The sequence below is a fragment of the Protopterus annectens genome, chromosome 15.part0 (genome assembly GCF_019279795.1).
Source record: "Protopterus annectens isolate FY-2018-M chromosome 15.part0, PAN1.0, whole genome shotgun sequence".
Lineage (NCBI taxonomy): Eukaryota > Metazoa > Chordata > Ceratodontiformes > Protopteridae > Protopterus > Protopterus annectens.
Window position 1 is genome coordinate 26,886,802 of NC_056749.1, and position 23,862 is coordinate 26,910,663.

At 47.1% G+C, this 23,862-nt stretch overlaps 1 protein-coding gene across 2 annotated transcripts in view; it reads left to right on the plus strand.

The window, feature by feature from the left end:
* The window catches only part of LOC122790032 (myosin-10-like), a 1,094,188-nt gene that overhangs the window by 991,215 nt on the left and 79,111 nt on the right, over positions 1-23,862 (plus strand). For both annotated transcript variants that reach the window (XM_044057583.1, XM_044057584.1), the window contains one exon: positions 18,238-18,262. In XM_044057583.1, the coding sequence (XP_043913518.1) occupies positions 18,238-18,262 (25 nt within the window). The remainder of the gene's footprint in view (positions 1-18,237; positions 18,263-23,862) is intronic.

Genomic DNA, 23,862 nt, shown 5'->3' on the forward strand with positions numbered 1-23,862 from the left:
GGAGGGAGTTACTGGTGGTTCACTACAGGAGTGCCTTGTGGGGTGGGGGGCAGAGGGGGAAAGTCCAGTAAGGACCTGGATGGCACAAGTCCACAGAGGAATGCACATCAGTACAGCCTGAGACAGCAGGTATATAGAAAAGTGTATGTACGTTAGCTCAGCATAGTGGCTATGGTGCTGCGCTTTCTGATCAACAGAGATTGATGTTAGGGGTATTCAAAAAATCTCTTAATAGTCACTGGTCCTCCTCTCGTGTCTCCCTGTCCCATTACTTTGTGTACAGGCAACAACATTTGTAAGGATAAGGATAAGTGTATTGTTCTATCTGATGGGAATTTGGACAGTTTGCTCTAAGGAGTTGATATTAACAAAATCTAGGAAATGCAGGACATATTTATTGTTGTTTGTCTGTCAGACCCCCAATTGATGAAAGGATAATTGAAGTTGTCCAGAGTTATGGTATCAAAATTAACAGGCATTGCATTCAGTTACCTAATGTGGTCTTGAGCTGACACTGTATTATTACTAGTGGTGTAATAAATGACTTTATTAAATATTACTAAGATGTCAAAGCATACAAAATCAGAATCTTGAAGTGATAGTCATGGTTTGATAAAAAAACAGATAAAGCGATGTTCCTCGACTGACCATAGATTGCCCGAATAAGTGACCACACCCAAATATCGAGGAAATGTCATCATAACAATGGAACCTAGTTTCTGTAATTATACACATATTAAGATGTTTGAGTGTCGGGGGGAGCACCTTGGATTATTCATCCCACCACGGACAACAGAGACCATATTCATATTTTGGGTATAGGCATCTAAGGGTCTGGTCATATCCCTAACTGTGGTGCTAGAGACACAATTGCCCTTTACCCTATCCTTGCAGAGCCTGGTGAGGGGACCATTACTGTGCCTTAGCATAGATTCACCTATTTCTAATACATTACTATATATACTACGCACTCTGGAGTCCTTAGAGGTATAGGCCTGGGACAAGTGGGAGTAACCCCATTTAGGTGTGGGTGAAGTTTCAAGTGAGGATGTGTTACAGTAATCAGCTTATATGGCTGAAGCTTGTTTATATGGGGCCTAGAAAGTTAAGTAATATTCCCTTAAGAACCTCCCCTCAGTCGTATTGTTAGGCGGTTGTACTGCAGCAGTAAGCAGGTAGCCTCCAAAGTGAGCAAATATTTGTGCCTCTCACAAACTGCACCCGCGAAGGACAACAGCAGATGATTGTTAGTAAGGATGAGGTAGTCGTTAACACAATGAGGCAGAAGAGTGCATGGGCAGTCCTGCCAGCTCACAGTAATAGGTTTTTCAGTTCAGTTCTTGGCTGGGGTGCCTTCTGTGTGGAATCTGCATGTCCTCCATGAGTTTGCACCCGTTTCCTCCCACAGTCTAAAGACTTGCATTAGGTGTACTGGGGACTCAAAATTGTCTGTAGGTTTGAGTGCATACATGTGTTATAAATAGACCTAGTAAATTTCTGCTCCCTCAATTTGCCTTGAAAATTCTGCATATGGCAGCTATTGGCAGTGGCTGTCAGCAAGGTCAGGCTAGAAGTCAGCTGCTACTTATAGGACAGCAAGTGAACGAGTTTTTACACTGTCTCAGGGTCTGTGAAGTAAGCAGGCTGACAACTGAATGGGGCATAGCAAACTGCAGACCCATCATTCAGCTGGAAAGGCCCCAGTGATTTTTAACCAAGGCAATTAAAGGCCTTAATTCATTCAACTATTTTGATAGATTAGCACAACTCCCCTAGTGACTGCCATAGATGAACTGTATCTCACTTTTTGAACCATAAAAGACTCATTCTTCTTTAAAGGACAAGATTTTATTACTAAATGCTCAACTTCTCTGTCCTTTTTCTCCCCATTTATAATCCCTGCTATGAATAAACAACAGCACAGCATTTAAAATATTTTAAATCAACTGTTTCTCTCCACTAGAACACTACCTTAATGTACTGTGGTGGTTTCACTTTTAAAAACTTTTATCCCACCCTGGAAAAGCTTGCAACAGTCTGCAGTTCATTCATGTTATCAAGGCCAATGAATACAGGTAGTTTTCTGGCCAATTCCCTCCTCAAACTAACATCACCATGACTGTCTTAAAAACCCATTCAAGCTGTGATATCACAGCTCCATGGACCTTCCCCTATCCATACAGAAAGTAAAGGCTAGAACAAGAAATATTCCATGAGTCAAATCTCCTGCTGTGAGCTGTCAATCACAGCAGGTAGCAGCCCAAATTACCCTTTTCTCTTTGATAGCTAGGGAAGTTAGGTGTGAAGGAGGATGGGAGATGAGTTGAAGTAGTACAATTCATAGTACAATTCAAGCTTCACAAAAGACTGCAATTTAGCCATTCTAAAAAGAAGCAACAGTATTGAAAGTTTGTTCTGTGGCATTTGCACTGTTTGCATTTTAAAGTAGTCACTGAACGTCATAAAATTTACTTATAACTAACTGACTGAAAGACAGCAGTGTGTGCATGTAAAATCAATTCAGTGACAGAAGCTTTAGGAAGTAAGAGGCCTGTGTGATGTAATTTTTTACAGACAAGTACTGTACTGTAGGATACCTAGAGGCAAACTAAACAATCAGGAACAATTCAAGATGCTAGAACTCATGTGGTCAGACTCAATAATTACAGTTAAAATATTTAAAAAATGTAAATAGTCCCAGAGTGGTTCATAGGTTCATAGGTGTACTAGGCTAATGGCCCTGGAGTCTTTACAAGTCTAGCCCATAGGATTATCCTGGCATCATGCCACCCGACCTTAGTTCCTAGTGCCTCTGTTGAGAAGACCCACTGGAGTGATCCCTGGGGTGAATTTTCTATTTCCCATCCATTCATCAAGATTTCTCTTGAAGAGGGCCAGTGAGGTGCACTGCTTGACATGTATGGGAAGTCTATTCCATAGCATGGGCAGTCTCTGGGTTATGAAACTGTCCCTCCACATGTTCTGTTGATTGTGGTAATGAGGTTGAGGTCTCTGGAGTGTGTGCTACGGAGGTATTGGGATTTATTTAGATGTAGCATTTCTAACAGAGCTGGGTCTGACATGGCTTTGTAAATCAAGCAGAGGTCGCCTCTAAGTAGGTGATATGAGACAGATAATAGCTGGAGTTTTTTTGAGTCTGTCCATATAGGACAACTGTTTAAGGCCTAGGATTTGTGCAGTACATTTGTGGCCTCTCCAGTTGTTGCAGGTGTCTAGTGAGGTACATAGCAAATGGGGCATTGTACTCAATGATTGGCCTAATGAGGGAAGAGTAGAGGGAGACAATGACCCATTTCTTCCTGGATGCAAAACCCTTAGTAATGCGATGTGCCACATAGAAGGACTTTCTGACCACAGTAGCAATGTGGTTGTCAAAAGAGTGGTTGCTGTCAACCTGTCTTCCCAGATGTCTTATAACACCTTCTGTGTTCAGTGGACTACCATCAAAGTGGTAATTCAAGGGAACTGGGTTTTTCCCAAGGGGGAGGATGACACATTTGTTGGCATTGAGCTTAAGGCCATGATTCTGACATCAGTCGTTGATGTCATTGAGGCCTTTCTGTAAGATGTCAACATCACTTGGACAGTTAATAATAGCTCACAACTTGCAATCATCTGTGAACTTTGTCAGCCAGAGTCCCTTTGAGGGTGGCGGTAAAATATAGGAAACACCAAACCACAAAGAAATAAAAATGTTTTTTGAGTCTGTGTGTGCAGTTCTCCTTTAACCTCCAATTTCTCTACAAATCCAGTGGCTCTACAAACATCTGTCCTGGGAACTTAAATTTACATTAACCATTAAGTAATACTGACTGGAGGGATAGATTCCTAATTCAACATATTTCCAGCCCACATAATAAGTTATTACTGTAGGTCAAGCAAAGTACTGCTTTGTCTGACTTTAAGGCTTGTTTTTACGACTGGAAGAACAGACACTAATTTACAACATGATTATCATATATGGATCTCCTTGATTTAAAGTGTGGCAAAAACTGTGTCAGTTTAAAGGTATACATGGGTAGGTGTCATATGTGATTGCTTGCCCAGCATTTTTCCTGTGTTGCTATGTTCCTACTTACATTGCTAGACACAACTCCCACTTCCCCTGCACACTGCCAGCTACAGATCCAATACTCCATGCATACTGCCAGCCACAGCTCCCACTTCCCCTTCATGCTGCCAGCCACAGATCCAATACCCCTACAGGCTGCCAGTCACAGCTCCCACATCCCCTGCACACTGACAGCCATAGACCCAAAACTCCCTGCATACTGCCACCACAGCTCTGATACCCCCTGCATACTGCCAGACACAGCTCCTATACCCCTTGCACATACTTTTCAACCTCATAGAGCAAAAAATCTGGACAAAGCCTAAAATGATTGGGGGACAAATAGGGACAGATTTTAAATATTGCTCTTAGAAACTTAGAAAGTTCATAGGATAATAGGTTTTGCATTAGCATGAATTTTCTGAAGGATGTAGAGTCTTAAACTCAAATGTGTGTCATTATTTAATGACTTCGCTCCTCAGCTATTTGCCAGAAAGGTACAGATTTTAGGAGGAACACACCAAAAATATGTGGCAAAAATCTGGAATTCTGCGAAAATCTGTACATTTGAGAGGTATGCCTCTACACAATGCCAGCCACAACTCCAATATCCCTTGCATACTGCCAGCTACAGCTGTCACCTCCCCTGCACACTACCAGCCCCAGCTCCAATATCTCCTGCATACTGCCAGCCACAGCTCCAGTACCCCTGAACACTACCAGATTCAGCTCCAATATCTCCTGCATACTGCCAGCCACAGCTCCAGTACCCCTGCATACTGCCAGCCACAGCTCCAATAGCCTCTGCATTCAGCCAGGCACAGCTCCCACCTCCCTGCACATGGCCAGCCACAGCTCCAATACCCCATGCATATTGCCACCACAGCTCCAATACCCCCTGCATACTGCCAACCACAGCACCAATATCCCCTGCATACTGCCAACCACAGATCCCACTTCCCATGCACACTGCCAGGCACAGTTCCAGTACCCCTGCATAATGCCAGCCAAATCACCAATACCCCCTGCATACTGCCAACCACAGCTCGCACTTCCCTTGCACACTGCCACCACAGCACCAATAGCCCCTGCATGCTGCCAGCCACAGCTGCCACCTCCGTACACATGGCTAGCCACAGCTCCAATACCCCATGCATACTGCCACCAAAGCTCCAATATCCTGCATAATGCCAGCCACAGCTCTCACTTCCCCTGCACACTGCCAGCCACACCTCCAACACCCCCAGCATTCTGCAAGTCACAGGTCCAGTACCCCTGCATACTGCCAGCCACAGCTCTCTCCTCCCTTGCATACTGCCAGCCACAGCTCCAATACACATACATACTGACAATCACAGCTCCAGTACCCCCTGCATTCTGTCATCCACAGCTCCCACCTGCCCCACACACTGTAAGCCACAGCTTCAATACCCAGTGCATATTGCAAGACACAGCTCCAATACTCCCCGCATACTGCCAGCCACAGTTCAAGTACTCCCTGCATACTAACAACCACAGCTCCCACCTCCCCTGCTTACAGCCAGCCACAGCTCCAATACCCCTGCATACTGCCAGCCATGACTCCAATACCCCATGCATTCTATGAGCCACAGCTCACACCTGCCCTGCACACTGCCAGCCACAGCTCCAATACCAAATGCATACTACAAGACACAGCTCCAATACCCCCTGCATACTGCCAGCCACAGTGTCAGTACCCCCTGCATACTGCCAGCCACAGCTCCCACATCACATGCATTCTGCCAGCCACAACACCAATACCCCTGCATACTGCCGGCCACAGATCCGGTACCCCTGCATACTGCCAGCCACAGCTCCAAAACCCCCAGCATATTGCCAGCCACAGCTCAAATAGCCCCTGCATACTGCCAGGTACAGCTCCCACCTCCCTGCACATGGCCAGCTGCATCTCCAATATCCCATGCATATTGCCACACCAGCTGCAATACCCCCTGCATACTGCCAGCCACAGCACCAATATCCCCTGCATACTGCCAACCACAGATCCCACTTCCCATGCACACTGCCAGCCACAGCTCCAATAGCCCCTGCATACTACCAGCCACAGCACCAATACCCCCTGCATACTGCCAACCACAGCTCCCACTTAGCCTGCACATTGCAACCACAGCTCCAATACCAAATGCATACTGCCACCACAGCCCCAATGCACCTGCATACCTCAAGCCACAGCTCCCTCTTCCCCTGCATACTGCCAGCCACAGCTCCAATACCCCCTGCATACTGCCAGTCAAACGTCCAGTACCCCTGCATACTGCCATCCATAGCTCTCACCTCCCTTGCATACTACAAGCCACAGCAGCAATACCCCATACATACTGCAAGACACAGCTCCAATACCCCCTGCATACTGCCAGCCAAAGCTCCAAGTACCCCCTGTATACTGCCAGCCACAGCTCCCACCTCCCCTGCTTACTGCCAGCCACAGCTCCAATACCCCTGCATACTGCCAGCCATGGCTCCAATACCCCATGCATTCTGCCAGCCACATCTCCCACCTGCTCTGCACAATGCCAGACACAGCTCCAATACCACATGCATACTGCAAGACACAGATCCAATAGCCCTGCATACTGCCAGCCATTGCTCCAAAACCCCCTGCATACTGCCAGCAACATATCCAGTACCCCTGCATATTGCCAGCCACTTCTCCAACCTCCCTGCACATGGCCAGTCACAGCTCCAATACCCCATGCATACTGCAAGACACAGCTCCAATACCCCCTGCATACTGCCAGCCAAAGCTCCAGTACCCCCTGTATACTGCCAGCCACAGCTCCCACCTCCCCTGCTTACTGCCAGCCACAGATCCAATACCCCTGCATACTGCCAGCCATAGCTCCAATACCCCATGAATTCTGTCAGCCACATCTCCCACTGGCCCTGCACAATGCCAGACACAGCTCCAATACCCCCTGCTTACTGCCAGCCACAAGTCCAATACCCCCTGCATGCTACCAGCCACAGCTCCAGTACCCCCTGATTACTACCAGCCACAGCTCCCACATCACGTGCATACTGCCAGCCACAGCTTCAATACTCCCTGCATACTGCCAGCCACAGCTCCAGCACCCCTGCATACTGTCAGCAACAATTTGAAAACCCCCTGCATATTGCCAGCAACAGCTCAAATAGCCCCTGCATATTGCAAGGCCCAGCTCCCACCTCCCTGTACATGGCCAGCCACATCTCCAATACTCCATGCATATTGCCACACCGGCTCCAATACCCACTGCATACTACCATTCACAGCACCAATATCCCTACATACTGCCAACCACTAATCCCATTTCCCCTGCACACTGGCAGGCACAGCTCCAATACCCCTGCATACTACCAGCCACATCACCAATACCCCCTGCATACTGCCAACCACAGCTCCCACTTCCCTTGCACACTGCCACCACAGCTCGAATAGCCCCTGGAGGTTGCCAGTCACAGCTCCCACCTCAATACACATGGCCAGCCACAGCTCCAATACCCCATGCATACTGCCACCAAAGCTCCAATACCCCTGCATACTGCCAGCCACAGCTCTCACTTCCCCTGCATACTGCCAGCCACAGCTCCAATACCCCTGCATACTGCCAGCCACAGCTCCAGTATCCCCTGCATACTGCCAGCCACAGCTCTAATACCCCTGCATACTGCCAATCACAGCTCCAGTACCCCCTGCATTCTGCCAGCCACAGCTCCCACCTGCCCCGCACACTGCCAGCCACAGCTCCAATACCCCATGCATACTGCAAGACATGGCTCCAATACCCCCTGCATTCTGCCACAGCTCCCACCTCCCCTGCTTACTGCCTGCCACAGCTCTAGTCCCCTGCATACTGCCAGTCATGGCTCCAATACCCCATGCATTCTGCCAGCCACAGCTCCCACTTGCCATGCACACTACTAGCCACAGCTCCAATACCCCATGCATACTACAAGGCACAGCTCCAATACCCCTGCATACTGCCAGCCACAGCTCCAGTACCCCATGCATACTGCCGGCCACAGCTCCCACATCACCTGCATACTGCCATCCACAGCTCCAATATTCCCTGCATGCTGTCAGTCACAGCTCGAAAACCCCTGCATATTGCCAGCCACAGCTCAAATAGCCCATGCATACTGCCAGGCCCAGCTCCCACTACCCTGCACATGGCCAGCCACATCTACAATACCCCATGCATACTGCCACACCAGCTCGAATACCTCCAGCATACTATCAGCCAGAGCACCAATATCCACATCATATTGCCAACCACAAATCCCACTTCCCCTGCACACTGTCAGCCACAGCTTCATTACCCCTGCATACTACCAGCCACAGCACCAATACCCCCTGCATACTGCCAACCACAGTTCCCACTTAGCCTGCACATTGGTAACCCAGCTCCAATACCCACAGCATACTGCCACAACAGCTCCAATACCCCCTGCATAATGCCAGTCACACATTCAGTACCCTTGCATACTGCCAGCCACAGCTCTCACCTCCCTTGCATACTTCCAGCCACAGCTCCAATAACCCTGCATACTGCCAATCACAGCTCAAGCACCCCTGCATTCTGCCAGCCACAGCTACCACCTGCCCCGCACACTGCCAGTCACAGCTCCAATACCCCATGCATACTGCAAGACACAGCTCCAATACCCCCTGCATACTGCCAGCCACAGCTCCAGTACTCCCTGCATACTGCCAGCCACAGCTCCCACCTCCGCTGCTTACTGCCAGCCACAGCTTCAATACCCCTGCATACTGCCAGCCATGGCTCCAATACCCCATGCATTTTGCCAGCCACAGCTCGCACCTGCCCTGCACACTGCCAGCCACAGCTCCAATACCACATGCATACTGCAAGACACAGCTCCAATACCCCCTGCATACTGCCAGCCACAGCTCCAATACCCCTGCACACTGCCAGCCACAGCTCCAATAATCCTGCATACTGCCAGCCACAGCACCAATACCACCTGCATACTGCCAACTTCATCTCCCACTTCCCCTGCACATTGCCACCACAGCTCCAATACCCACTGCATACTGCCAGCCACAGCTCCCACCTCCCTGCACACGGCCAGCCACAGCTCCAAAACCCCATGCATACTGAAAGCCACAGCTCTCACTTCCCCTGCATACTGCCAGCCACAGCTCCAATACCCTTTGCATATTGCCAGCCACAGCTCTAGTAGCCGTGCATACTGCCAGCCATAGCTCCAATACCCCTGCATACTGCCAGCCACATCTCCAGTACCCCTGCATACTGCCAGCCACAGCTCCCACCTCCCTGCACATGGCCAGCCACAGCTCCAATACCCCATGCATACTGCAAGACACAGCTCCAGTACCCCATGCATACTGTCAGCCAAAGCTCCAGTACCCCCTGTATACTGCTAGCTACAGCTCACACCTCCCACCTCCCCTGCTTACTACCAGCCACAGTTCCAATACCCCTGCATACTGCCAACCACAGCTCCCACTTAGCCTGCACATTGTCACCACAGCTCCAATACCCACTGCATACTGCCACCACAGCTCCAATACCCCTGCATACTGCCAGTCACAAGTCCAATACCCCTGCATACTGCCAGCCACAGCTCTCACCTCCCTTGCATACTGCCAGCCACAGCTCCAATACCCCTGCATACTGCCAATCACAGCTCAAGCACCCCTGCATTCTGCCAGCCACAGCTACCACCTGCCCTGCACACTGCCAGCCACAGCTCCAATAACCTTGCATACTGCCAGCCACAACTCCAATACCCCCTGCATACTGCCAGTCAAATGTCCAGTACCCCTGAATACTGCCAGCCATAGCTCCCACCTCCCTTGCATACTACAAGCCACAGCACCAATACCCCATACATACTGCAAGACACAGCTCCAATACCCCCTGCATACTGCCAGCCAAAGCTCCAAGTACCCCCTGTATACTGCCAGCCACAGGTCCCACCTCCCCTGCTTACTGCCAGCCATAGCTCCAATACCCCTGCATACTGCCAGCCATGGCTCCAATACCCATGCATTCTGCCAGCCACATCTCCCACCTGCCCTGCACAATGCCAGACACAGCTCCAATACCACATGCATACTGCAAGACACAGCTCCAATACCCCCTGCTTACTGCCAGCCACAAGTCCAATACCCCCTGCATGCTACCAGCCACAGCTCCAGTACCCCCTGATTATTACCAACCACAGCTCCCACATCACCTGCATACTGCCAGCCACAGCTCCAATACTCCCTGCATACTGCCAGCCACAGCTCCAGTACCCCTGCATACTGTCAGCCACAGCTCCAAAACCCCCTGCATACTGCCAGCCACAGCTCCAATACCCCATGCATAATGCAAGACAAAGCTCCAATACTCCCTGCATACTGCCAGCCACTGCTCCAGTACCCCCTGCATACTGCCAGCCACAGCTCACACCTCCCCTGCTTACTGCCAGCCACAGCTCCAGTACCCCTGCATACTGCCAGCCACAGCTCCAATACCCCTGCATACTGCCAACCAAAGCTCCCACTTAGCCTGCACATTGCCAACACAGCTCCAATACCCACAGCATACTGCCACCACAGCTCCAATACCCCCTGCATACTGCCAGTCACACGTTCAGTACCCATGCATACTGCCAGCCAGAGCTCTCACCTCCCTTGCATACTGCCAGCCACAGCTCCAATACCCCTGTATACTGCCAATCACAGCTCAAGCACCCCCTGCATTATGCCAGCCACAGCTACCACCTGCCCCGCACATTGCCAGTCACAGCTGCAATACCCCATGCATACTGCAAGACACAGCTCCAGTATCCCCTGCATACTGCCAGCCACAGCTCCAGTACTCCCTGCATACTGCCAGCCACAGCTCCCACCTCCGCTGCTTACTGCCAGCCACATCTTCAATAACCATGCATACTGCCAGCCATGGCTCCAATACCCCATACATTTTGCCAGCCACAACTCCAAAACCCCTTGCACACTGCCAGCCACAGCTCTAATAATCCTGCATACTGCCAGCCACAGCACCAATACCACCTGCATACTGCCATCTACACCTCCCACTTCTCATGCACATTGCCACCACAGCTGCAATAACCACTGCATACTGCCAGGCACAGCTCCCACCACCCTGCACATGGCCAGCCACAGATCAAATACCCCGTGCATACTGCCAGCCACAGCTGCCACTTCCCCTGCATACTGCCAGCCCCAGCTCCAATACCCCTTGCATATTGCCATCCACAGATCCAGTAGCCCTGCATACTGCCAGCCATTGCTCCAAAACCCCCTGCATACTGCCAGCAACATCTCCAGTACCCCTGCATATTGCCAGCCACTGCTCCCACCTCCCTGCACATGGCCAGCCACAGCTCCAATACCCCATGCATACTGCAAGACACAGCTCCAATACCCCTGCATACTGCCAGCCACAGCTCCAGTATCCCCTGCATACTGCCAGCCACAGCTCCCACCTCCCCTGCATACTGCCAGCCACAGCTCCAATACCTCTGCATACTGCCAGCCATGGCTCCAATACCCCATGAATTCTGTCAGCCACATCTCCCACTGGCCCTGCAAAATGCCAGACACAGCTCCAATACCCCCTGCTTACTGCCAGCCACAAGTCCAATACTCCCTGCATGCTACCAGCGACAGCTCCAGTATCCCCTGATTACTACCAGCCACAGCTCCCACATCACCTGCATACTGCCAGCCACAGCTTCAATACTCCCTGCATACTGCCAGCCACAGCTCCAGTACCCCAGCATACTGTCAGCGACAGTTCGAAAACCCCCTGCATATTGCCAGGCACAGCTCAAATAGCCCCTGCATATTGCCAGGCCCAGCTCCCACCTCCCTGTACATGGCCAGCCACATTTCCAATACCCCATGCATATTGCCACACCGGCTCCAATACCCACTGCATACTACCATTCACAGCACCAATATGCCCTACATACTGCCAACCACTAATCCCATTTCCCCTGCACACTGGCAGGCACAGCTCCAGTACCCCTGCATACTACCAGCCACAGCACCAATACCCCCTGCATACTGCCAGCCACAGCTCCCACCTCCCTGCACACTGCCAGCCACAGCTCCAATACCCCCTGCATACTGCCAGCCACAGCTCCAATACCCTTTGCATATTGCCAGTCACAGCTCCAATAGCTCTGCATACTGCCAGGGATAGCTCCAATACCCCTACATACTGCCAGCCACAGCTCCAGTACCCCTGCATACTGCCAGCCACAGCTCCCTCCTCCCTGCACATGGCCAGCCACAGCTCCAATACCCCATGTATATTGCCACCACAGCTCCAATACCCCTGCATACTGCCAGCCACAGCTCCAATACCCCTACATACTGCCAGCCACAGCTCCAGTACCCCTGCATACTGCCAGCCACAGCTCCCATCGTTGTTCTTTATTATGAGATGTCTAAAGTTTCTTAATGGTGTACGTGGTAAGAACTTATTTATGTTTAACAATTTTTAATAATGGTATTTATTTTTAGAGTTATTCCAGTTTTTATGACGTATTTTATTAATGTATTTTATTAATGTATTTTTTTAAATGTAATGTAGGCGAATATAACTTTAAATTTCATCATGATTTGGTGCGTAGTTTGGCGCCAAAATTTCAATCAAATTTATATAAGGGCTACTTGCAATGAACGTTTTTTTCTGAAGAAGTTTTACTATATAGTAAGACGAAAAACGTTTGTAAAAAAAGTGCGTTTAAAGTTATTAAAGCGGTTTGTTTCTAGGTGCAACTTTTCTGAAGTTTTTCATCAGTTTGTTCATGTTTGAAGTGATTTTTACAACTCCCATCTCCCTTGCTTACTGCCAGCCATAGCTCCAATACCCCTGCATACTACCAGCCATGGCTCCCATACCCCATGTATTCTGTCAGCTAGAGATTCCACCTGCCCTGCATACTGCCAGCCACAGCTCCAATACCCCTTGCATATTGCCAGCCACAGCTCTAATACCCCTTGCATACTGCCAGCCATAGCTCCAGTACCACATGCATACTGTCAGCCACAGCTCCCACATCACCTGAATACTGCCAGCCACAGCTCCAGTAGCCCCTGCATACTGCCAGCCACAGCTCCAATACCCCCTGCATACTGCCAGCCACAGCTCCAGTACCCCTGCATACTGCCAGCCACAGCTCCAATACCCCTTGCATATTGCCAGCCACAGCTCCAGTAGCCCCTGCATACTGCCAGGCACAGCTCCCACTCCCTGCACATGGCCAGCCACACCTCCATTACCCCATGCATATTGCCACCACAGCTGCAATACCCCCTGCATACTGCCAACCACAGCACCAATATCCCCTGCATACTGCCAGCCACAGCTCCAATATCCCCTGCATACTGCCAGCCACAGCTCCCACCTCCCTGCACATGGCCAGCCACAGCTCCAATACCCCATGCATATTGCCACCACAGCTCCAATACCCCTGCATACTGCCAGCCACAGCTCCAATACCCCCTACATGCTGCCAGTCAGAGGTCCAGTACCCCTGCATACTACCAGCCACAACTCCCATCTCCCTTGCTTACTGCCAGCCACAGCTCCAATACCCCTGCATACTGCCAGCCATGGCTCCCATACCCCAAGCATTCTGTCAGCCAGAGATTCCAACTAACCACACACTGCCAGCCACAGCTCCAATACCCCATGCATACTGCAAGACACAGCTCCAATACCCCCTGCATACTGCCAGCCACAGCTCCATACCCCTGCATACTGCCAGCCACAGCTCCAGTACCCCTGCATACTGCCAGCCACAGCTCCAATACCCCTTGCATATTGCCAGCCACAGCTCCAATAGCCCCTGCATACTGCCAGGCACAGCTCCCACCTCCCTGCACATGGCCAGCCACATCTCCAATACCCCATGCATATTGCCACCACAGCTCCAATACCCCCTGCATACTGCCAGCCACAGCACCAATATCCCCTGCATACTGCCAAAGACAGCTCCCACTTCCCCTGCACGTTGCCACCACAGCTCCAATACCCCCTGCATACTGCCAGCCACAGCTCCCACCTCCCTGCACATGGCCAGCCACAGCTCCAATACCCCATGCATACTGCCACCAAAGCTCCAATACCCCTGGATACTGCCAGCCACAGCTCCCACTTCCCCTGCATACTGCCAGCCACAGCTCCAATACCCCTACATGTTTCCAGCCACAGCTCCAATAACTCTTGCATACTGCCAGCCACAGCTGCAATACTCCATGCATACTGAAACCTAAGCTCCAATACTCCTGCATACTGCCAGCCACAGCTCCCACTTCCCCTGCATACTGCCAGCCACAGAGAAGTGGTATGAAGTTTCTGTCCCTTTTATGAAGACTATACATATTAAGTAATTACTTGATTTGGTTCTGGTATATATTCTGCACCATTTTTGTCCTTCATTTCAGTTATATATGAAGTAGTTTCTAGATATGCATTTAGTACTCTAGATAAAATATCACCAACTGCCTACATAAAGCTATAACGGTTTGCTATCACATGTTTGACAGTACGGTGTTCGACTGGACAGATGTCCGAACAAAATGTTTGGAAATCAGAACACCAAACATTGTAAATGCCGAACTGAGCATTTCAGTGAAGTCAAATGTTGAACATGTCGACTACACTGAAATGCTCAAATCTGCTCAACATTCTACATCTACAGCAGTTTTTGCAGGGGGACAAGTCCCCCTGCACCCTCCATGTGGGGGCTGCACCCCCCATACCCCCTACTTATATATACAAACTCTGAGATCGCACTACACCGAGGAAAGGGTACATTTCCCGATCCCCACTATAGTGCGACTTGCACTACATTGTCGAACCTTGCTATAGCGAATGTTCACTATTGTAAGGTTCGGCAATGCAGTGATCACAATTCCGGTTCTGCTACCTGAGTTTCACACATTGGTTGATCGCACATAGTGCGATCAACAATGTAATGGTAAACCACTATAACGAGCACTTGTATTTCTAATAGCGATTTAGTTTCCTTTGAATTGCAATATTTTCTATTGCTTGCCTATCATTATGTTACTTGTTTCAGTCCCTTCATTTTGTTTATAAGTTTCTTAGTTTCATAGGTAAATGGTAGGCCACTCACCCAGGAGACCTTTTGTATCCTGTCCACAAGGTCCTAAATTTGTAGTTGCCCATTAAGTGTTCACAGGTCTGTAGGTTCATAAGTATTTACTTGGCAATCAATCTGCAGACCATTACAAGTCCAAAAAAAAAACTCATTTCAAAAGTTCCCTCCAGCCTCAAGGAGGACAAGGCAAGATCAGACTAGGGGAGAATTTAAGGCTCCCATTCAGTTGTCTAGGTTTATTTTGAAGGTGGCACCAGTGTTACTCTGACATGTAGCGGAAGCTTGTTCCAGAGGTGAGGGATACATTGGGATATAAGTCTATCATGCTAACATGTTTATTTTAAGTACTGATGAAGGTTTAGCTCCTTTATCCATGTATTTGAGGTACCATTTGTTCTGTATAGGAGGTCAAAGAAGATTGAATCTTTCATGTCTGAAAAGGCTAGACACATATCTCCATGGAAGAGTCTATAAGAGCCTAAGTGAAGAGAGAGGGCTGCCAGTCTGTCCTGATAATTAAGATTCTTGAGGACGCTGATCTCTTTAGTTGTGAATCTCCGAAGTCTCTCAAATTAGACATATGTTGAGACAAATACATGCCAAAAGTGAATTATTTTCGATAATAAGTCTGATGAGATAGATTAAAGGGACATTAAGACTTCTTTGGATCTGGTGGAGATGCCTTTGGAAGTTAGATGAATTAGAAGGCTTGCTGAACTACTGTGGAGACATGATGGTCATATGATAAGAAATTATCAACATAATGAGTTCACAGCATGAGTGTCCAGGTATTTAATGACTGTGTCTGAGTGGATGGGTGTGTGTTAATTCTATGGTATGCAATTTGTTTTACAAAAATGAACTATATATATATATATATATATATATATATATATATATATATATATATGTATATTCCCCCCCCCACACACATTTTATTTGAGGCTAATGTTCTTGTAGGGAAAGCATCAAGTGTTTTGTGTTTTATCTTTTCTGTTTGGCTGCACTGACAACAATTCTGCCATGCATGTTCACTGCCAGACCATGTTATTTTGTACTATCAACTAGAGCTACTGCCTACCCTGTGCATCTGCACAATTAACCATAATTGTTAGTTTCCTACACATTTCCTGCTGCCTGCAACTTGCATCCTCTCATTTCCCACACTGCCATCCATGATTCCTGCATTGTTTATACCTGCAATGCTAGACAGATAGCTTGACTTCACTTTCCAGCATTGCTAATCCCAGCTATTTCTCAGTATATGTGCAGAGTTAACCACGGCTCTTGTCTTCCATTCACCATCACAGATAAATGCAACTTCTGTCTTCCCTTAACCAGTGTAGCTTAGCACATCTCCTTGTTTCCTGCACCTCATGAGGTAACCACAACTCCTGCATTTCTCTTATTTAGATAGATAATCAGAGCTACAGCCTTCCCCTTCACCTACACAGGTGACCACAGCTCCTTGCTTCCCACATATCAACAGGACCATAGCTCCTTGCTTCTATATCTGTACTGGTAATCACAGATTCTTTCTTCCTACTATCACTACTGTTTTCCACAACACTTGTCCCCCTACACCTGTACTAGTAACCACAGCTCCTTCCTTATTGCACATGTACTATTAACCATATGTCCTACCTCCCTGTACCTCCCTGTATCTGTACTGCTATCCACAGCTCCTACCTCGATGCAGCTTCAGAAGTAACCCCAGTTTTTACCTCACTGTACCTGCACTCCTAAAGACAGCTTTTACCTTAGTGCACACGTACTGCTGACTACAGGTCTGACCTTCTTGCACCTGCACTGCTAGCCACACCTCCTACCTCACTGAATCGGCACTGCTACCCACAGCTTCTACCTCCCTGCACTTGTCTGTACTGCTAGCTGTATTTTCATGCCATTTTGCACCTGAAATTCTAACTACATCCTACCTCACTGCACCTGCACTACTAACCACACCTCCAAACTAAGTGCACCTGCACTACTAACCACACCTCCAAACTAAGTGCACCTGCACTGCTAACCACACCTCCAACCTTACTACACCTGCACTGCTAACCACATCTCCTACATCACTGTACCTACACTGCTAACCACATCTCCTACCTCACTGCACCTGAACTACTAACCACATCTCCAACCTCACCACATCTGCACTGCTAACCACACCTCCTACCTCACTGCACCTGCACTGCTAACCACACCTCCAACCTTACTGCACCTGCACTGCTAACCACACCTCCTACCTCACTGCACTTGTGCTAGTAAACTACATATCCTACCTCACTGCAGTTGTACTAGCAATGACTCCTCCTATCTACCTACACCCACTGAGCTTACCACAGTTCCTACCTCAGTACACCTGCACTGCAAACCACAGCTCCTGTCTCATTGCATCTACAGAGCTAACCACAGCTCTTATCTTACTGCAATGCTACTAACCTCAGGTTATACCTCTCTGCATCTGCACTGCTAACCGCAGTTCCTACCTCAGTTACTTGCACTTATAACCTCACTTTACCTGCAATGCTAACCACAGCTCCTAGCTCTTATCTTGCTGCCATCTGTATTGCTAACCACACCTTGCACCTCATTGCACCTGCACTACATGGCTAACTGCAGACCATACCTCGCTGCACCTACAGATTTAGCAACAGTTCCTACCTCACTGTACCAACAGAGGTAGAGGTAACCACAGTTTCTACCTCCCTGTACCTACCTACAGAGATACCACAGCTCCTACCTCCCCTACACTCAGTAAACATATGACTTGTATGACTTTTAACAACCTGAATTCTAACATGAGGATAGCTTGATTAGCCCTCAGTGAAAAGATGGTGAAATGTTCTATAAAACAATTTGATACAGGGCATGTGAATTAACTAAAGGGGTCCATCCAGACCAATGTTTCTGTTCATGTTGTATTATTAGTAAACCTGTGCAGTTTTTATTGTTTTTATATTAGCTTTAATTGTTTTTTTCTCTACCTGTTTACCTAGGTTGTTGATGGAAAACTGAATGAGGGTAAGTCATGCATTTTCTCTGTTCTTGGACTTCAAATTATGCATGTTTAGTACATGTTAGTTCAAGCTTGTCCTTGCATATGATAATGTGTAAAGTAGATGTTAACCACCTGTGCAATGAAACCAAATGATATGTACTGCATTATCCTCACAAAAAAAGAGAGATTAAAGCTTTCCTTGCAATGCCTGTCTGCTGCTTTCAGTTAAGGAGCAAACCATTTCTAGTAGTATTTGTTTAGTAGGCTCCAGTAGCTAGAACATATTTTCTGGTCAGTTCCACCTCACTGGTTAATGCCAATAGTACACTGTATTCTAAGAGTCTGGGGTGCCATGCTAACCTTGGGGTACCAAAGTCTCAGTCAGATGTTCTTCATGTTCCACTGTTGCAGTCATTACATTTGGGTTATCTGCCTGCAGGTAGCCCTCAGCCAGCCTGAATACCAGAGTCTTGGATTACTGCATCAGATGCTGTCTCCTCTTCCATGACGTCAGGTTGTCAGGGGTATAAAACATGCAGCCGAAGCTATTACATCAGTCTTTCTTGCTGTGTGGTTACTGAAGCAAAAGCAGTTTGCAAGTGCCAGATGTCCAACTCCTGAAATTTTCATTTTCGAGTTTCAGAACCAAAGTATTCAAAAAAGCTAAGTACCCCATTGGGGACCCTTTTTTCTTGCTCATAAACCAATGGCAGTAAAAGTTAACAATTGTATTATATGTGGAAAGCAAATACCTCATAAAGATTTTCATTCGTACTGCATTCCTTGCTTAGGCCCAGACCACGATATCCCTCGCTGTCAGTTTTGTGCCTTATTCAACCCCTGAACTATTCGTTGTCAGGCTATTTTTGCAGCAAATTATTTTGGTACTCAGTTTAACTATCCAGAAATGGCTTCGGTAAGCCATCCGACTACCAATATTCTGAAAATACGTAAAGATAAAGACAGAGACAGACTGCATAGGTCCAAAACTGCCGATTATGCTTCCAGTTAGCTAGTCACCAGTTCGCTGGTATTCAGTGAGGTGCTTTCACAGTCCCTGATACCTGCTACTTCAGATTCGCAGGCCTCTGCTGAGACCCTTTCGGAGTCCGGTATGCCGTGAGATGTTTCTTCGACTATGGAACCTGTGGATGTCTCTACCTTGGATGAGTCCAGAGCTGCTGTGCAAGAACTGGCTTCTGAGGGTGTATTTAGGCCTACTGACTTGCATTTCAAACAGACGCCATCTTTTTTTTCAAGGCCTAAAACTCGACCCACGCCTAGAAAACCAATGTCCAAACCACATGGTCAGGCCCATATGCTTAAAAAACAAAGATAAGAATGGCTGAAGACTTCATTACTTTAATTAAGGGAAGTCAGCCTTCCCTTTAAGAGACCTAGAATGGATTTTCTTTCTGATTCTTCTGATCAGGATTCTGAAATTTCAGTTTCTTCTGATTACCAGGATTTGTCCTTATCTACCTATGAGGATTCTGATGCAGAGGATTCCATTCCCTCTGCTTCCCCTCCAGAAGATTTTTTCTTTTGGTGAAACCTTGCACTCTCTTAGGGAGCATTTCCGCTGGGAAAGTCAGGATTACTCTGACTCCAAAAAGAGGCTTTTGGAATTCTTACTCCTCCCTCAACACAAGCCTTTAGCTACCCTCCTGTTCTGGACATTGTAGATGATGCCTTCTTGCAATCTAGTCTGGCCCCTGACACTTTGCCTCCATCTCCTAGAAAACCTGACAGGTATTACAGAGTACTTGACTCTCACAAGTTTCTTTTCAAGAATCCTACTGCGGATCCAGAGACCATTTCCCAAGGACCAAAAGGCATTAAGGCTACTACTGCTAAAAACTCTACCCACTCTGATAGAGATATCAGGGCCTTGGAAAGATGTATACACTTCTGCTACTTTGGCCATTAGGGCCTTAAACTGCCAGTTTCATATGTTAAAGTATCAGCAGCATGTTATGGGACTACTTAAACAGAAAATGATGTTGATTCCTGACTGTGCTGAAAATAAAGAATTACAGGATTTAATGCAGTCTGCTGAACAAGTTGGTAAACATACTTTGCAATGTGGTTTTGACTCTTTAGAAGCATCTTGCAGGGCTGCTGTCACTGGGTCTGTTCTTAGAAGGCATGCTTGCCTTAAGGAACAAAACTTGCCAAATCATGTTAAAGTTAAATTACTGGATGCTCCCTTAAACCAAGACCACCTGTTTGGCAACAAAGCAAAAGAAGTCCTTAAAAAGATGAAGGAAAAAGCTAAATCTATGCAAACTGTTAAAGATTTCCTGCAAGTACAGCCTCCCAGATTTAGTAGGCATTGGCCTACTAAGAATTGTTCCTTTCCAGTCTCTTCCAGGCCTTCTCAGCCCAAAACCAGGAACAGCAGACCATCTAGGCTACAGTTTCAAGTACACACCGGCCTAAGCAGTGGGGGGCTCCCACTTCCAAAGCTGGAAGTAGTAAGACTCCCCCTATGAAAAAATGTCACAATGACTTAACCTTAACCCTTCCAAGCCCTGCTCAACTGCCTGCTCCCTTAGGGGGAAAGATCGCCCTGCCTGCAAAAAAATGGAAAATCATTACCCAGGACAAATGGGATTTAAATGTAGTTTTCCAAGGATACAGGTTCCACTTCCACACCTTACCAACCCCAAACGGTTGGCCAGACCTACCCCCAAATCAGTGGGCAGAGGCTCAACAGCAGGTTCTCTCTCTTTTAAGTATCAGGGCTATTCAACCTGTTCCAGCACAAGAAAGGGGACATGGTTTTTACTCAAGACTTTTCCTGGTACTCAGAAAAGACAATTCCTGGTGTCCTATCCTGGGCTTCTCTATTCTAAACACCTTTCTAGTAATCCCAAAATTCAAAATGCTAACACTTCAACAGCTGCTTGCTATGCTAGGCAAAGATGCCTGGTTGGCAACATTGGACTTAAAGGAAGCTTTCCTGCACATTCCAATAAGGGAATCTTGCAGAAAATACACTTCAGAGCAGGCTCCATGCACTATCAGTTATCTGCACTTCCCTTTGGCTTATCTACTGTGCCCAGGGTATTCACAAAGTGTCTAGCTCCAGTCATTGCATTTTGCAAGCAGATAAATATTCAAATATACCCATGCCTGGACGATTGTCTGATTCAGGCAGAAAGCCAGGACATGCTACTAAATCATCTGGCATTTGTAAAGAAACTCATCACTGGGATACACCATAAACAAAAAGAAATCTCATCTAGTACCCTGCCAACATATTGTATGTCTGGGAGCAAGCTTGTCACACCATATGTACTGTGTACCTTAACTACTAATATGCAAGATAGATTCCAGTTGTTAGGAGTACAGCCACTCTAAGGTAATTATGTGTAATGTTTATTCCACTGTTATATAGGAGACAGCAGAGAGTAATCCATGGGAAAATTCTCTACCACATGAATGATAGCAAACTGCCTAAACAGACAATGCATCTGTGGGGTGCAGCTCACAGAAATGAAGAATGTATAACTGAAAAGTGAGTATTCAGTTGTTGTCAGAAGTTTGACATTGATCAAGATGGCTGACCTCACAATCTTTCTGCTACGTGGATGCATATGCACAGAGCAGCAGACTCTTACAATGTAACAGCCATGAGGTGGATGTATATGTATATAGCAGCAGACTCTTACGATGCATATGTACATAGCAGCAGACTCTTATGATGTAATAGCCATGAGGTGGACGTATATGTATATAGCAGCAGACTTTTGTGATGTAACAGCCATGAGGTGGATGCATATGTATATAGCAGCAGACTCTTAAGATGTAACAGCCATGAGGTGGATGTATATGTATATAGCAGCAGACTGTTATAATGTAACAGCCATGAGGTGGATGTATATGTACATAGCAGCAGACTCTTACGATCTAACAGCCATGAGGTGGATGTATATGTACTTAGCAGCAGACTCTTACAATGTAACAGCCATGAGGTGGATGTATATGTACATAGCAGCAGACTCTTATGATGCATATGTACATAGCAGCAGACTGTTACGATGTAACAGCCATGAGGTGGATGTATATGTACATAGCAGCAGACTCTTACAATGCATATGTACATAGCAGCAAACTCTTACAAGGCAACAGCCATGAGGTGGATGTACATGTATATAGCAGCAGACTCTTATGGTGTAACAGCCATGAGGTGGCTGTATATGTATATAGCAGCAGACTCTTACAATGTAATAGCCATGAGGTAGATGTATATGCATATAGCAGCAGACTCTTACGATGCATATGTACATAGCAGCAGACTCTTACGATGTAACAGCGGTGGCTGTATATGTATATAGCAGCAGACTCTTACGATGTAACAGCCATGAGGTAGCTGTATATGTATAGCAGCAGACTCTTACAATGCATATGTATGTAGTAGCAGACTCTTACAATGTAACAGCCATTAGGTGGATTTATATGTACATAGCAGCAGACTGTTACGATGTAACAGCCATGAGGTGGATGTATGTGTACATAGCAGCAGACTCTTATGATGCACATGTACATAGCAGCAGACTCTTACGATCTAACAGCCATGAGGTGGATGTATATGTACATAGCAGCAGACTCTTACAATGTAACAGCCATAAGGTGGATGTATATGTACATAGCAGCAGACTCTTATGATGCATATGTACATAGCAGCAGACTGTTATGATGTAACAGCCATGAGATGGATGTATATGTACATAGCAGCAGACTCTTATGATGCATATGTACATAGCAGCAGACTGTTATGATGTAACAGCCATGAGGTGGATGTATATGTACATAGCAGCAGACTCTTATGATGCATATGTACATAGCAGCAGACTGTTACGATGTAACAGCCATGAAGTGGATCTATATGTACATAGCAGCAGACTGTTACAATGTAACAGCCATGAGGTAGATGTATATGTATATAGCAGCAGACTCTTATGGTGTAACAGCCATGAGGTGGCTGTATATTTTTATAGAAGGAGACTATTACAATGTAACAGCCATGAGGTAGATGTATATGTATATATCAGCAGACTCTTACGATGCATATGTACATAGCAGCAGACTCTTATGATGTAATAGCCATGAGGTGGATGTATATGTATATAGCAGCAGACTCTTGTGATGTAACAGCCATGAGGTGGATGTATATGTATATAGCAGCAGACTGTTATGATGTAACAGCCATGAGGTGGATGGATATGTATATAGCAGCAGACTCTTACGATGCATATGTACACAGCAGCAGACTCTTACAATGTAACAGCCATGAGGTGGATGTATATGTACATAGCAGCAGACTCCTATGATGTAACAGCCATAAGGTGGGTGTATATGTATATAGCAGCAGACTCTTATGATGCATATGTACATAGCAGCAGACTCTTATGATGTAACAGCCATGATGTGGCTATATATGTATATAGCAGCAGACTCTTACAATGTAACCGGCATGAGGTGGATGTATATGTATATAGCAGCAGACTCTTATGATATAATAGCCATGAGGTGGTTGCATATGTATATAGCAGCAGACTCTTATGATGTAACAGCCATGAGGTTGATGTATATGTACATAGCAGCAGACTCTTAT